General features: G+C 41.8%; 1 protein-coding gene across 1 annotated transcript in view; it reads left to right on the forward strand.

Moving 5' to 3' along the window:
• The window catches only part of LOC116310699 (transcription factor IIIB 90 kDa subunit-like), a 121730-nt gene that overhangs the window by 5020 nt on the left and 99361 nt on the right, over positions 1–17349 (forward strand). The window contains exons 2-3 of the mRNA XM_039603225.1: positions 7166–7339; positions 12523–12554. Coding sequence (XP_039459159.1) covers positions 7166–7339; positions 12523–12554 — 206 coding nt within the window. The remainder of the gene's footprint in view (positions 1–7165; positions 7340–12522; positions 12555–17349) is intronic.

Here is a 17349-nt window from a genome sequence, read left to right on the forward strand (position 1 = left end):
GGGCGTCTGTGGCTGTTTGAGTCTGCAGGCGTCTCTGAGAGAGAAACAACTCTTCTTCTTTCTTTCTCTTCCTCCTCCTTTCTTCCTGTCCTCTGGAAAGGTTCCCCAGTGGCCGTCTGCGCCTCCGCTGTCTCCCCATCGACTGATTCATGTCTGGCAGCGGAGACCCCACCTCCTCCTGTATTTGTGTTGGGCAATAATGTATCAGCAGCCCCTCGTGTATTGGTCCACGGTGTGGCGCAGTGTAGGCGTGATGACTGGAATGTAGCTTTAAAGACTGCTTCAGGCGAAAATTTTAGTGTGAAAACACGCTTGAGCTCAATATCAAGTTATGATGTAGCACTGTACAAAGTCTTGAGCCATCCTTCATTTCTTTGTTTTTTGCCAGGAAAATGAGAAATGGGTACAGTGATTTGTTGAAACATTTTTAAAAAAGCATGGAAATACATTATATAAGAAAGCCCAATCCTTATAGGGTTTTTAAGACGATACTAATGATTAATGGTTTAAGAAATATGATATTGGTCAATTAATTATCTATATATGTTTAATTTTAAGATATTTATCACTCCTTTATATTATAAGGTAAAGACCCTACCATAATATAGAGAAACTGAAAACCCCAACTATCAGTTGATCCCCTGTTAGCAGCACTTGATGACAGTGGGAAGGAAGAACACCCTTTTAACAGGAAGAAGCTTCCGGCAGAACCAGGCTCTGGGAGGAGCAGCCATCTGGTGTGACTGTTAGGGGAGGAAGACGGTACAAAGACATTGTGTGGACATTATGTGGGATGATCACCTTTATTCTTCAGCACATTCTGAACTCTCTACAGCAGCTTGTTATTTTTCTGAGTAGTCTTCAGCTGTCAGGCTTCTTGAAGGAATTCAGAGCTCTTCTTTGGATGTTGGCTGCCTTTTGTTTTGTTCGCTGTCAAGATGTTCCCACACTGGGGAGTAGGGCTGCCACAAACGATTATTTTGATAGTCGACTAGTCACCAATTATTTTTGCGATTAGTCGACTAATCAGATCATGCATCCATTGGATGTAAAACGTACAGCTTATTTCACCAGCATGGATCTGCTCTTATATAACTATCATTAGCTTACAGCTTTAAGTGTTTAAGGTATGTGCTAACTAAAATTAAAGACAAGATGATAAGTTTATTAAATTTTAATGACATTTGTAGTTTGTTTGGTGGAGTTTAAAAAACGCAGCCGTCTGCTCCTTGCTATCTAAAATATAACAGGACACCAGAGTATACTCTCGAGCATCTCACACTTCTGATAATCAGTTGTCTGCTTGATGTTTATTCAGCTGTGTAAAAACTACAACTTTAATCTCAGCCAACCCGATTTACTCAGGAACAAATAAAATACTAAAAAAAGCCAAACAATAACATTTTTTAAGTTATCTAAGTGACTTATACATCATGTTTAACCTGAGTAGCGAAAGACGGCGGTGGGTTTGAAAACGATTTGCCGGGAGTCCGGTGTTCTCACCGGCTCTAGTGAGCCGTCAACCCCAGCTAGCTATCGAGCTGGTGGGTAACAGACGTCTCCGAAAACGTCGGAGCGCTTTTGAAAATATGTGATGTCTTGATAAACTGAGCAGATATGAGGTTTACACAGCTATATTCTCGCCTGAAAATATGTTAAACGTTTATTTTGTGACCCAGAAAGAATAATAAGAGTGATATTAAAACTAACTAGCTGCCGCCATTGTTGACAACTGCGCTGGGCCGCGCTATGAATTCTGGGACACAGCTTCTTCTTCTTCGGGGTTTAACGGCAGCTGGCATCCTTGTACATGCAGTGCTGCCATCTTCTGTTTCAGTCCGTCATTACACTCTTAAATCCTACTACTTACTCGACGATTTTAATGTCGACGTAATCGTGACTAGTCGACTAATCGTGGCAGCCCTACTGGGGAGGCTGATCCATAACTGATAGTGTTCCAAATGTGTGTTTTTTCATGCAAATATACTTTTACTGTGTTGTAAGTGTGTTTTGGTTCGTTTTCATGTTTTGGCTGCAGCACACCAAGTTGGCTTTTACGTGAATATTCTTCATTTCCAGTTTGAGTCACACCTTGTCACTTTTTTCCACTAGTTAGCTTGTAGTTACTGAGTGGTGCCTTCCATGCAAACTACATGTGGCAGCGCTAATCTGCTAGCAACAAAAAGCAATCGCAAGAAGGTTTTTGGTGCAGCACCCTCTTTGGAACCAATTTCCTCCAATGACAGCCAGTAACCACTGACCAGCTTGTGAGGGAATACATTTTTGTTGTGCAACTGGTAGTTGTATCACTTCACAACTCTCGAGCAATGTGAGCATGGTGTCATGTGAGAAACCTCGATACAGCCAATCAGCAGGAAAAAACTAGCAAAAAACATTTAGAAAACTAGAAATGGACGAATGGATGGATCAGCTCCCTTGTTGTTGTATTCTTAAACCTTTTGTGTCTGACTGTAACAGCGATGCACTCCAGTTCTAAAAAAGTCCATCTGCCATTAATGAACTCTTCATTCATTCAGACTGTCCATACTTCAGCAGGTTTAATACGGCTGTCAGTGAAACACTGAAAGATTTAACTGGCCTATATCTCCTCCACTTTGTTGAGCGGTGTAATGTTCGTCTTTGCTGTCCTTATCTTGCCTCTTTAAAAAGAAAAACTGGAGTGCATTTATAGCTCCCTGGATGGTTCCATCAGATGTATGTGTAAATGCCACTCTCCTTCAGGGTGTCCCAGTTTGTGTTGGTGTGAATGTTATAAGGTGGTGTTTATTTTTTTATTTAGAGCCTCTGATTAAGGAGTGTTTGGGGGTTTGAGCTGAAGAGTGAGGAAAAGGCCAGTAATCTAACTTTAACCTGTGAAGAAGAGCTCTAATTAAAGCTGCATCCTGAGACTCTGTCCTACTTATTATCTGTGATGCAAACTTTGTTGGAGAGGATGGCAGTGAACTTTTTCGCAAAGGATGCAACAACTTCAGTGCCTTATTCTTCCCTTTTTTAAAAAACCTGTATTGGGGGGGCAGCCCCCATTTTAAAAATATTTTGGTTCCAAACTGTTTATCACAGGGATTGTGGGATTTTGAGGACACTCAGGCCTAACGTTAGCTGGCATAATGTTAGCTAATAACCAGCTGCTGTTGTTGCTTTTCAGCTGTCTAGAGCCTGGAGGATTGCATGTCTGATCTGCTGACGATGGGTAACTGCGACAACATCAGGAATAAATAAACATGTTTATGCATGTTTTCAGGTGTTAGAGCCCTGACTAGTTCAGGAGATGAGGCTTTAGGTCAGGAGGAAGAGGTGCAACTGAGGGAGGAGAGAAAACAGCGAATGTTAAATGGTCACAGTTTGAAAGCGCGATTTGTGACTGTGATTTGTTTCTAACCACATATGTAACATGTTTTGTGTATGTCGGGGCAACATGGTGACTTTCACAAACTGGTGCTCACTCCTATGTATTTTTAATGGATTATTTCATTCATGAGAATGCGTGGATTGGATTTGTTTCCAACAAATTGATGTGTAATTGCACTAATCAATGTATATTTGTGAGTATTTTCCTTTTTTTTCCTGTTAAATAACTTGAGCTAATTATCCTATAAGTCTACTGTTACCATTAATTAGATGTAAAATGAAAAAAAAAAAACCATGGAAGGTGGGAGAGTAACCATCATAATTGGAGAAGCTGTTTTACCTGTTTTGGCTGTCTGTCCACTTATGTCCACTAATTACTTACTGTGGCGTTAATCATCCTTTTCTGTATGTGAACACAGTTAACTGTGACTCAGCGCTCAGCGGTTGGTCTAACCTTTCTCCTCATACTTGCCCTCTCTTTGTGAATAAATAGAGAGCTCTCCACATCTGTGCAAACACAGCTTTAGAGAGCAGCTACCTACACCTGATTATCTATTCTGTGGACAACAATTGGCATCTTAACGATGGGATGGTGCTTTGGCGATGCAGTAAAAGACTTCCTCCCACCCCGGCTGTCCCGTTTATCTTGTAGAAAACTTTGTCCTGAGAGTAACATTACAGTTCTCTCCATGTCGTACAGTAAATGCTGCTTCATTTAATTATGTAAAATAAGAAACTTTTTTCTGCCGCAGTTCTATAACACTTATGTAATGAAATGAAACAAATGTCTCTGTCAGGTCTGTAAGCAGAGCTGTTGCAGTTACATGTGAGTGTCTTAATCCAGGAGCTCACAGAGAGACAAACATACTGTATTTATTGCATATGAATTGTAGGAGGATTAGTCAAATAATAGGAGAAGACATATAACCCAGGATTATTCATTCTACCAGATTTACTAAGGCCACAAAAATCAATTTTGTGCATAAAATTGTATGCCGCCAAACTAGCACGTACAGTTTTATTAGAGCTGGTGACGCGAGAGATTAAGACCACAAACACCCATCCAGACGTGGTTTAGGCTGACGGCGATGGGGTATGGCTATGTCTGACGAGCTCGTGTTGACATATGCTGGAGCAGCACGATGAGACACGATGAGCCGAGTCTCTCACATTCCCAGACACCCAACTCAGTTTAGTAGGTTACACACATCTGGTTGCGTGCATGAGAATGTTTGGCATGTGGAGCTTGTCTGAGGTCACGAACTCACAGAAACGCACTGCAGCACTGTAATTATAAAGTCTCTCTGGAGCCTCCACCTGTGGCTACACCTGAATTGGTCCGTGCAGTGAGCTGTGGAAAACGTGTTTTTTGTTTCTGTTATTTGCGTGTAAAGATGTGGTTATGCAGGCCTTTGTGTGCCCATTTACATTTGCACACGTGTGTATAATGAAATCCGTCTGCCTCTCTACAGGTGTGTGTGCTCCGACATGCTTGTAGACGATGCTGGGCATAAAGTGATGCTTGTGTAATTACCACCATACTGATGTAGCGAACTGCTAACCAGAATGCTTTTTTATTGCTCTGAACATGGGCTGTTGTTTTACTGTCTGATGGGTTGTTTAGTTTTCCTATTTAATTCAATTCAATTTTGTTTATATAGCGCCAAATCATAACAACAGTCATCTCAAGATGCTTTAAACTGTCAGCTAAAAACCCTACAATAATAGAGAAAATCAGATGACCCCCTTTGAGCAAGAACTTGGCGACAGTAGGAATAAAACAGGAAGAAACCTTCATCAGAGCCAGGCTCAGGTCAGCCATCTGCCCTGAGCGCTTGGGGGTGATGGGAGGAAGACGGAACAAACGACACCTTGTACTACTGGGGGAGGCCGTTCCCTAAAGGATTATTATTGTCATGTAGGGTTCTGCTTGGTTTTATCATATATGGTATAGTAGATGGATCTAGCGTCTGTGACATCACCCATTGATTTGTGATTGAAGTCCCATTATGGAGCCTTGAGCTGGGCATTTTTGCTCTTGCCATGTTTTTAAAAAATTCTTTTTTCCTGGATGTCTTTAAAACGCTTGTCACCAAGGTTGTCCATGTTGACAGCTGCAAATTTGGGTCGAGTTTGAAAGAGTTGATTTTGGAGCTTCTTTCTTGGTCGGGACACTTTCAGTCCATGGAATTTCTGGGGTTTTCCTGAACATTTTAAACAACTTCCTGACATCTGAGGCTGACAGTTTGGGTTCTTCCAGACGTTGGCAAAGTGGTGACACATCTGAATAACTTGCACTTATGTACAGTTGTTTGAACTGATCTAGGAATCTGAAGTTGTTTAGAAATGGCTCGAGAGGTCTTTGTGTAAATCTACAGTTCTCTTTCTTAGATCTTGATTGAGTTCCTTGGACTTTCCCATTGGTCCCTGCATTGGTCCAGTGAATGCTGTCAAACAAATGTGATTTATTCTGGTGAAGATAAACTACCAGTTGTTTTCAATTACAATCACAATTATGATCAAATGTTAACACAAAGTTAACACTGGGCCTCATTAAGATAAGAAACCGTAGAACCTTGAACACCACCTCAAATATGTACAGTATATATTAAAAGGCATCAAAGGTGTATGCCGTACAATTATTCCATCGTGATAAAATAAAAGTTCAGAAGAAATCATGCAAAGCCCAAAATGACCATGGCATTCAGGGCCATGTTAAATTGCCAGAGACCATAGAAAGCTGATAACAATTGCTGAGCTTAAGCAACCGCAGACAAAATGACTCCTGGTGATGCAAAGTGGCGAAGTTCTGAATTAAACTTTTCTAGTCCTTGAGGCAAGTGACTGAAGGGTTTATGGGCTCAGTGTACCACTGACTGACATATTCCAGCATGGTAAATGCATTAGAGAGTTACTGAGGCAATAGGAGCTTGGTATGACCAGTAGGGACTGATCATCAGCTACAAAATGATGCATGACAGATGAATAGCTTTCTGTGTGTACGCCAATTTACAATGAGCAAAATTTTTTAAAATGAACATAATGTTCTATTAAGTATGATTAAATGAGTGAGTGAGCCTATAAACTCATCAGGAATGGAGCCGATGGACTTTTCGCCCATAGTCTTCTGTAAAAGAATGGAAGGTTTGGGCACTATTGTTGTCTTTACTTTTTAGATCTTGGAGTTATATCAGACTTTAAACTTTAAACTGGGTCTGATTGGTATACTTTGTTGTTTTTGATTGAAAGGATGCTTGAGTGTATTACTGTTTTTGGATGATTCCCCTTATTGTAACAGCTTTCTGAATCTTTTCAGAAGACACCAAAGCGATTTTTGCAGTCATAATGAACTTAAAATGAGGCGAGTATGGAGGGCATGTTTTGCCTTGGATATGATGATTTGCTTCTTAAGCACATCCACAGAAAAGAAACTAACTCTCCACGTGTCCATCTCTCACTTACATTTCAACAAAATCTTCTTGGATAGTCATAGATGATATATGTCAGATTTCTTTGGAAAAAATCACTTGGACTTCCATGAAATTCTCCCTGTTAATTTATTGAATCACATGTCATCATCAGGTCAAAGCTTCCACTATGCAAGAATTATTTTCCATGACAGTTTCTGGGCGCACTCATGCAGGCAGAAGACAAACCTTGCAGTCACACGCTGAGCTCTCCCCTGAAACTTGTTTTTCTTCTTTTCTGTATTGATTCTAAAAGTCTGCAGGTTGCAGAACACTTGTACTTTTCTTTGTGTTTCTGTGAGCTGATGCCTGTCTGTTTGTGTCCCCAGCAAAACAGCACATCAACATCGTAGGGAACCAGCTACAGATGAACCAGCACCATATGGACACAGCTTTGAACTTCTACAAGATGGCGCTCATCAAACACCTGACCCGTGGCCGCAAAGCCTCCCATGTCATCGCCGCCTGCATCTACATGGTCTGCAGAACCGAGGGAACGCCGCGTATCCTTTCTGCTCAGTTCTGTTTCTTGTGATAGGCAAACGATTGGAGTTTAAAACAATTTACAGAATCCAGGCAAGCTGAGATTCTCAGCTGATTTTTAGCTTTTGCTTGCTGAACCTGCAAATGAAGACTGAGGTATACTTCGCTGTCCCTCTGGGAAATTTGTGTCTGGCTCAGAGCGTTTGCTACACAGTCTTAATTGATAAACAAGCAGCACATGGCAGCATCCTGCATCCTACTTATATCCAATACAAAGGCGAAGTTCATTTCAGACTAATTAAACTCCCTCCTCAGATGGCCATCCCTGATGCAGTTGGAAAAATGATTGTTCTGGGTGGATAATTTCTGAATCGTGTCAAAACAGGTTTTAAATTAATTATGTAGCTCTGGGATGTTAAACCCAGTGTCATTAAGGGCCACACGGGAAAATGAGTCACATCATGGGTTTAACATGTGGAGTTATTGACAGTCTTTAATTGAATAATAAAAAAAATGTCCAGCATAGGTTTCTTTTACATATCCTGCTCGACTGCATTATTTCACTTGTCATGTAGCATTTACGAAGAAAATACATCTATGATAATGATTATTAAGTATCAGCAAATTAAAGGTCTTTGCCTGTGTTTATATGAAAGTCACCCTCTGAACGGCCTACCATGACGATGCTGTGCTTCATCCTGTTTTATGGATGAATCTTGCCTTCACAACTCTGTCCCTTTTTAGAAGAAACACACAAAACATATATTTTTCTGCGTGCCTCTCTTCTTACTGCTTCTGTTCCGTGTCCGCGGTGCCATATATCTGGCATCTCGTAAGCGAGTGTCTCATGGCAAACAGATAAATGTCCCTCTTTCGCAACAGAAAATAGTTCTCGGTCTCACCACTCAATACACCGTCTGCCTTAAACATCAGTTTTGTAGTTTTGTTTGCTAGCTGCCTTTCTAGGCTGTTAGTGTGCCTGTCTGATGTGTAGGGTCAAGGAATGCAAATTAGCATGACTCTGAGAGCCAAAATCGAGAGATTAATGGGAACTACATCGGGCTGAGTTGAACTAGAATGATAAATTTGAAGTGCGTCAAGTTGGCAAGTTAGCCATCTGCCTGTATGTGTTGGTTTAAATGAATGTAATGAAGAATGCTCTCTGAGGGGAAGCCTGATCAAAGAAGTTTCCTCCATAACCGAGCTGCTTTTCCTGCATGCACCAGGGAACCCTTTCCTTTCCGTCGCACTCCTCCTGCAGCGGCTGAGCAGATGTTCAGTATTAGCTGAGACAAAGTTGCAAGTTAAATTTGCAAACCCGCCTTTTATACCGATGGAGGGTGGCACAATAAAGTCAGCAGGTTACTTTTGATGTGAGCCTGCAGAGGCCGGGCCGCCTGTCACCGCCTTTCTAAATGTTTCATACAGTGCTAACGGCAGCTTATTGAAGTCGAGAGTGATGTGTCATCATCGGGATAATGGGACTTTTTGGTTCATCCTTTTTTCATAAGCACAGAAGCTCTTTATTTATTTTTTTTCTGCTCTCAGTGTGGGTTTACTCCTGACTCACTTCACCTCCGAGGGTGATTGCGTTATGTAACTGCTGCACAGAACGGCCGGGATAGGTTTGCCTAATGAAAAGAGGCGAGCAGGGTGTAATGCATTCCTGCTGCATTGTTTGCTGGGCTTTTGTGTTTGTGTGTGCGCGCGTGTTGGCGCAGGCCTGTCTGTTTGTGCATGTTTTGAAGAGTGTCACTGGGGTAAAAATAGCTCTGCTTGCTTCCTTTTCCACAGCTGGGTGACTCTGTAATGTTGTCGCAGGGGAAGATGAGGACAAAGACAGAAGGAGAAGGAGAGTGGAGTAAAAAAGGGAAACATCCATCAAACTTGGGGTTTAATTTACGAGGAGCGACCACACTGTTGGGATCATTCATCCATTTTCAGACGCTCACCGATTGTTCATGTGTTGTGAATTTTCTATTTGTCTTTCTTACCTTCCTTCAATGCATTCTTTCTATTTCCAGTTTTTCTGCTGTCTCATAATTCAGTAGTTTCCCATAAACCTCTTGTTTGTCTTGTTGTTATGCTTCTTCTTCACCGTAGTGAATCATCTGCCTCCATCTCATCCTATCCTTAGCATCCTGTTGTGCTCTCAGTATATCCATGACCCTTCTGTCTTCTACTTTTCCTCCTGCCTGTAAGGTCCATCTTTGACGTCTTTTGTCCAGTATATCCACTGTCCCTCCTCTGCTTGTGTCAAATCCATCTTGACCTTGGATCTTTAACCTTGTCTGTTGGTTCTGTATGATGTCACTGAGAGGGGGCGTTCCTAACAGAGCGATCTGCGAGTAGAAGAAAGCTACTTTAAGGGAGGATGGCCTTAAATACAGTAGGAGTTAAAATGGCTTGCTTCTGACAGTGGATGAACTGGAGTCTGGCACTAAGGACCAGTTTTTTACTGAAATAAAACAAAAACAAGGTTTTAAATGATAAAATTATACTGAATTTATTTAAACCTTTTACCATCATTAACTTCTTTCACTGCAGCTGAATACAATCTCTTCTTACATGTTGATGGAGCTCTGAGTGTGTCCTTCTGAGAGTGGCCACACTCAGAAAGTAGGGCAATTACTCTGCAGCCACAGCCGCCTCCTGGCTGCATCACACCGCCTCTCTGATCTCGCTCCAGAAACTTTGGGTCTTTTTGCCTCTTTTAAGGCGGTCTGTCCTCAAAACTGCTCAGACTGTTATTTTTGGAAATGGTACCTGGTGTGATCATTTTTTTGCCAGATAATTACAGTTAGAGACACACAAACGGGCGGTCATTTCCATAAAGTGTCTGCTGTGAAACAACAGCAGCAGCCTTTACCTTTTTTATTCTGCACAGCAGTCTACCCAGTTCTTTTGGTTTTGCAGGGCATCTCATTTCCAAACCACGAGCATTAATCTGTTGCTCCTCCACTCTCTTGGTGTTTCAGGCTTTCAGCGGGTTTTTGTAGCTGAGATTTGTTCCCATTCAGCCACAGGAGCGATAATGGGGTCCAACACTGATGTTGGCTGATGAGGTCTGACTCACAGCCTGTGTTCCAGTTCATCCCAAAGGTGCTGATGGATTGAGGTCAGGGCAAAGTGGGAAAACCTTTTATTTATGGACCTGTCTTTAAGCTTTGGTGTCATTGTTGAGTTTAAAAATAACACTGAATGGATCGGCCAGGGTTTATGTCCTTATTGTTACCCAACCCCACCCCAACTCAAGGTATCTCAACATGTCAATTTCATACTTAAACATCTTGACCAGTTCTGGGGCTGCAAATTTAGAGGCAAAATGCATTAAGAAGAATTATTGACCAGCATTAACAGGAATGGCTACTGCAATCAAATGCTGTTTAATATAAGTACAGACTTGTGACTGATGTGAAATATTACAAGAGCCTCTAAGATGTGTAACGGGGGAGGAGGGGGGAGATCATGAGGATTAAATATCCTCTGATCTCTCCTGCTGCCATATAAGATCTAAGTAGCCCCCCATCCCAGGATCCAGATGTGTTGAAGGACCTGCTGCTCTTTATTTTCCTGATTAATGGAATCATCTGCAATTTCCAGACGGGATATGCCGGGATTATCTTTTTGCATTTCATCTGCACTGCTGCTAATTCCATTGTGCGGCCTTTTTCAGAGGAGCTCCGCTAATCCACATAGGCAGCCTGGAGACAGGTGCAGCTGTCGCCATAGAGACCAGTGTGTTCAAGCTGGTCGGGAACTGGGAAGACGGGCTATCCAGAACCCGGTCAGACGTCTGAGTGTCTCTTTGACAGGCCTGTTGTTGTTGTTGAAGAGTCGCCTGGTTAAAGTGAGACTTGGGTGTCATTCGATTTGTGTTCACTGAATTTTTATTTTGTCGTTAAGGTTACGCTGGTGCCCTCTGAACATGTGCAAAGTCATACCATCAGGAAATCTACCTGTGCTTAGTTTCGTGGGTGGATAGGGGAAATCTATAAAACTTTCTTTATATTCATAGTACTGTGCAATACTCTTGAGCCACCCATCATTTCTTTATATTTCACCAGGAAGATGGGGACTAGGTGTAGTAAAAAGCGCAAAAATACAGATTTCTAAGACAAAAATAGAGTTTCTGTAATTCAGACGAGCTTGAAAATCATGAAAATGGTTCTTCGGGCTTCCTAGAGGATGCTGGCTACCTTTTTATTTGTTCTGAAAATGCTTCCACACTGCCACAGTGATGTTGAGCTCTGGGCTCTGGCGAGTTTTGTTGTGTTATTTTGTTCTATCCAGGTTGGCTTTTACTGCATTAGCACTGGTTAGGGATCATTGTCATCCTGAAAAATGAAGTTGTTGTCATTCAGATGCTATTGAATGGTATCTGATGGATCTCTTCTGCATTAATAATTACAGAAATTTTGACATAAGCTCCAGCACCAGACTGAAATATAGACCCAAACCATGATAGAGCCTCAACCGTGTTTTACAGATGGCTGTAGCCTGCTGATGGCTGTCGTGTCTCTTTCCTTCATGTATATTGAAGTTAATTTGAAACAAAACATCTCATTTGTGTTCATCACAAATTAGAAATTTTTGCCACAGATTTTCAGTCTAGTTCTTGTGTAATTTTGATTGCTTCAGCTCTTTCCTTATGAAAGACATCTTGACAGTCATCCTTTTACTGAGATCCTTTCAGATGAGGCTTCAGCAAACGGTAGATGAATCAACTGAAAGGCCAAATGCATCTCTCAGGATATTACATGATTTTAAATACTGTTTATCTGCCCTAAATAGATTTTTAGGCCTGCAAAAATATTAACACTGTTGGTGTTTACCAAAGAATCAGTAACAAAGTGTCATTTAACTACAGCTCTTTGCTAAATATGCTGTTATATGTAGATAAAACTCTGGCTCATCCACTTAGTACATAACTTTTTTTTTTTTGTTTTATGCTTGAATGACTCAGAGGTCAATCTTTTATGTTACTTAACAAACATTTTGAAATGTAATGTACAAGGACTTGAGTGAAAATGAGTGGGAAAAACAGCAAAATGTCAAAAGTAAAGACCTTCAGAGAACCTGGAGAACTGTTGTTCAAGATCACCTAAAAATGACGACAGCCTGGCTCTTCTTCTGTTTGACTGTTTGGAAAAATACAAATCATGACCTGAACATTTAGTTGCCTTGACCTGGGTTTTCTCAGACATGCTCTTGGATCTCAGTGATATTCTGCAGGTAAGTTTTACTATGTCTATATTGGATGATTGATTTATTAGGTTTTTTTCATATTATCTGTGAATTCTTTGGTCTTTAGAACAAAATAGGGTAAAAAATGTCCACATCAGTTATATTTAAACTCTCAGTTGAAGCCCCTGTTTATATTAGACCATTTTTCTTGTGTTCTTTCATGAAATCTGCTGTAAATCACTATTAAAAACTGTTAGAATGAAATAGCTTCTCCAGACTTGGATGAAAATGTCATCTTTGTCACTTTGATGCGTCTTAAGGCCCAACCCTGTTCAAGCAAACCAATTAAACACACTACCTTCTACCACTGCTCCCATAGTGCAGGTCTCCCTAGCTGCTCCTGCACTCACACTTTCCCCCGTGTGATTAAACCTTTCTTGTCTGCATGTGTATAAATTTAGTAAGCCCTCCATTTGTCTGCATATTTAATGGCAGCCGATTCACAGTGAATCAGGGGTGTGGTGTTGGTGAGGATGGGACATTTCTCAGAGTCACAGCTGGTCGGGGGCTTTTATTTTTATGCACCCAGCTGTCCTGGAGGAGCCGTCCACCCCTCCCCCACCACCAGCACCACCCTGGCATTTGGGGGTTGGGAATGGATTTGTATTGGATTTTAGGTGGGTGGGGTTATTAATGCTGAGAAATGTGGCTGTAGCTGCTGCTGCTGGGGCGGTGGGGTGCGTTCTACTCTACCAATCACTTTTTATGGATCCACACCCAGACCACTTGGTCTTCCTAGCATTGTTTGGATGAATGGTCAGCTTTGTCTGTCTCAGCCTGTTTTCGCAAAGCTGCTTAAACGGAGAGGCTCCATTGCTGAGGGTCGGATCGATACCAGCTGCCTTTGTATCCAGCTGACGTTATGGAAGTTTAGCATGTTGGTCATTAATTGAGTGGTTCAGATGTTTCTTTCATGTGAGAGCTATATCTTTGCACACATGCAGAGTTTTGTGCAACAGGTGCTTTGGGTGGTGACCTCAACACTATTTGGATGCTTCATCAGTCTTTGGGGGAGTGTCACCACACCAGATGTTTGCCAGTTGGTGGTAACATGAAATTGAACCATTCCTGATGCCAGTGAGTGTTATTCTTCAAGAACAAGTCTGGCTTTTGGCCCTCTATATTTTGACCCTGATCATTGTCAGGCTACAGGGACGCAGACAAAGATGATCCTTTGAGTGCTTTTTAGGATGCTGTGGGTTGTCATATATTTATTGTCTTATAGACCAATCAGGCAGAACATTCTGTACACCTGCCTAATATTATCTTGGTCCACCTTTTGCTGTCAAAACAGTCCTGAACCATCAAGGCATGGACTCCACTAGACCCCTGAAGGTGCGAGTCTCACATGCCCAGGCTCACCACTGTTCCTTCCTTGGATCGCTTATTGATAGATACTGACCTCTGCAGACTGGGAACCCCCACAAGAGCTGCAGTTTTTGAGATGCTCTGACCCAGCCGTCCGGCCATCACAATTTGGTCCTCGTCAGACTCGCTTAAATCCTTACGCTTCCCTATTTTTCCTGCTTCTTAGTACTTTGAGGACTAACTTGCTCCCTAATATATCCCACCGACTAACAGGTGCCATAATGATGAGATAATCCGTGTTATTCACTTTACCTGTCAGTGCTCAAAATGTTCTGTTTGATTGGTTTCAGCTGCTAAACTTTGTGCTAAGATTTCAGTCTGGGATCCTGGTTAACAATCGGTTTGGTGGCATTAAGCAAACTTACCATTTGCCCAGTTCCATTGTTTGTGGTATAAAGACATGCAGACCTGCTGACAGCAGCTGTTTGCCTTTGTAGCTTTCAACTTTATCAAAGAGCTGTTCATCCTCAGGCTTGTCAGAGGAGCTGCCTTCAGTCATACGAACCACATCAGGAGCTCTTTAATTGAAAGCTGTTCTCCTCTAAAGCCCCAATCACTGTGTCCACCTGTTGAACGTATCAGGTAACCACGCAGTAGTTTTGATTGTAGGGTGCTGGGGGTTGAACTTTGACCGTGGAAAGTTTGATTTAACGCTTTGATGGAGAGGCGATAATTTACTCCTCAGGTTCTCAGGTTCAGCCACTGCTGAACTTTAAAGTCTCAGGCGTGACTCGAATATAATGTTCAGACCACAAGAGTGAATGTCACTTGTCTGTGATGACTGTTTACATCTTGATGTTCTGCATAATAGACGATTGACAGTTCTAACACTTATTTTTAGGATATATCTGCATCTTGTGCATCATACAGAACAAAGTTTCCCAAATTGCATAAAATGTTTGCAATCTCTTCGTTCTTTTTCATTCTTAAACAGTGTGACTCTTACATTGCAAAAATAAAATAATTGTGTGCTTTTCAGCCACCTCGAGACTTCTGATTAATTAAAAGTTTTAATAAAGTGGCAAATCCAGCAAGCAAGTATAATTAGGCAAAAACAAACTACTTTATGAGTCCAGCTGAAATTGAGAGTGCCTCCGGTATCTGTAATAAATCTCTCTGCACAGGAACATGGTGCACAGCTCCAATCAGTACAACAGGTCAAAAGTACATCAGGGGACGGGGGGGTCTGAAAACTGTGATAGATGTGTACAGCGGGCAGTTTGGGTCACAAGTTTCCACTTTTTGCTTCTAAAAATGACCTGTTTGGCACGGTGTTATTTCACGCACAAAACAGGACCCAAACATAAAATATAAACTTGTGAGCTTTCTCCAATCACAACAAGAAATAGCAGCGATGTATTGAGCTTGCAAACAGCTGGTTATTTGTAGTTTTTCTGTATTCAGTAGAAAAACAATTTGTGATGAATATACATCCTTATATTGACACTCTGTTAGCTCCGTTTTTGATCTCATCCAGCTCCGGAGAAAAACGCCTGTTCTTAAGGTGCTAAAGCTTCACCAGCTCCTCTCTAACGCTGATCGCTGTTTGGTGCTGGGCAGATCAAGCACACTGTGATTGTGTGCTGTTTTTTTTCATCATTGAAATAAAGTTGGCTCTTTACTGTTTCGTATTCTTGTACAGATTACTCTGAGGAGTCGGTGTGACTCCTCATTTGTCTGTATATCGTAGTATTAATGATGGCGATCAACCCCGTTTTATCAGTCACACAGTAGTGACTGCACTTGTTCCACTTCCTCCTGCTCCAATATTTCTGCTTTCATGTAGAAATTCCTCGCTGGAATCAACTTCCCAGAATAGCAAAGCAGCATCTGTGTCCCTGCTCGACACCAGGGGAGGCCTTGAGCAAGAGTCCGTCTGTCTGTTCCTAAAACCTCCTCGTTTTAGTCCCCCCTCCCCGTGTTCTCGGGAGAGTTGGTCTGAAGGAATGACAGAGATGTGACCCGAGTTCATGACCTGATCCTCCAGCTTTCACTGCCGCCTCCTTCAAATTTCAGCCAGAGCAGAATTTAATTCCAGGCTGCAGCGCTGTTAATTCGTTAAGAGATGATAGATGTGCAGCCTCGTGGCTTTGTTATTCAACAGTATCCATCATCAGATCCTTTCAGATAAAGTAGGGGGTGGGTGGGGGCACCCCCAACCCCCTGCTTTTTTTTTCTTTTTCTTACTGCTGAGCCTTCTGGAGGTGTTGTGGGGTAAAACACAATGAAACATCTGTGATGGGAGGTTCCTGTGAGATAACCCTGATGACACACAGCACCATTCACCTCCCATTACCTCTCTTCCTTTGACAAACCTGGTTTCTAGTCTACTGCTCAGCCTAGTTTTAACTGCGCAAGGGATTTCTTATCAGATCCTCTTCCAGAAAGTTTGAAATGGGAAACACATCAGCCCCAGTTTATCAAGTCTGCTGCCTGAAGTGTTTTCAATAATGACATGAATACGAACGTATTACTTGAATCTGAAACTTTCTGCAGCACTGATTTTTGCAGTCCAGTTGACTCTGCAGGTCTTAAAGCCTCAGTAACAAGTTTACTTGTTCAATAACGTAGAAACACAATTGACACAAAACTAGTTGTGGGGTGTTAACAAGTAAGATACACTTCATATTTTATGACTTTCACTTGTTAGGTTAGGTGAAGGTGTGAAGATCCCAGGAGGAGACACAAATCCCTGGATTGTTTTCCTTCCCTCTCCACCAGCTGGTTGCAGCAGATAGCCACTCCAGCCTGAGCCTGGTTCTGCAGGATGTTTCTTCCTATTGAAAGGGAGTTTTTCCTTCCCACTGTCACCAAGTGCTTGCTCACAGGGGGGTTGTTTGTTGGTGTTTAGCTGTGTTATTATCAGGTTTCTACCCACAATACACAGCATCATGAGGCAACTGTTATTGTGATTTGGCACCATATAAATGTCCAACCCAGAATGGTTTTAGTTAACAGAGCCTTTTCAGAAGCTGAATTTCTTGTCTCATGAGAATTGTTTGGGGACAGGAAATGACTGGTTGGACTTTGTGTTGTTGAAAGAGCTCCTCCACTGCTGCGAATCATGTTAAAATACTTACACGCACACTCGAAGTTCTGCATCGTATGCTTGTGCTCATCTACACAGGTCTGCTTTCCAGTGCTGCAGAGAAACATGCAAACCCAATTTTTCAAAGTGACACAAATGATGCAGCCTTAAAAAATAAAAGTTGGCCAAAATTCACTAGATTAGGGTTTATACAAATTATTTATGGATTCTTGTCAGTTTAAGGCAAAAAAAATGTAAAGTTTTATCTTCACCTGATTTGTTTTGGCTGCCAATCAGTTCAGATCCCAAAGATGGTCAATTTACTGTCATTTAAAACAAAGATGAACAGCAAATCGTCACATTTGAGAAGCTGGAGAGACGGAAACA

Source organism: Oreochromis aureus, linkage group 19 (genome assembly GCF_013358895.1).
Source record: "Oreochromis aureus strain Israel breed Guangdong linkage group 19, ZZ_aureus, whole genome shotgun sequence".
Taxonomy (NCBI): Eukaryota; Metazoa; Chordata; class Actinopteri; order Cichliformes; family Cichlidae; genus Oreochromis; species Oreochromis aureus.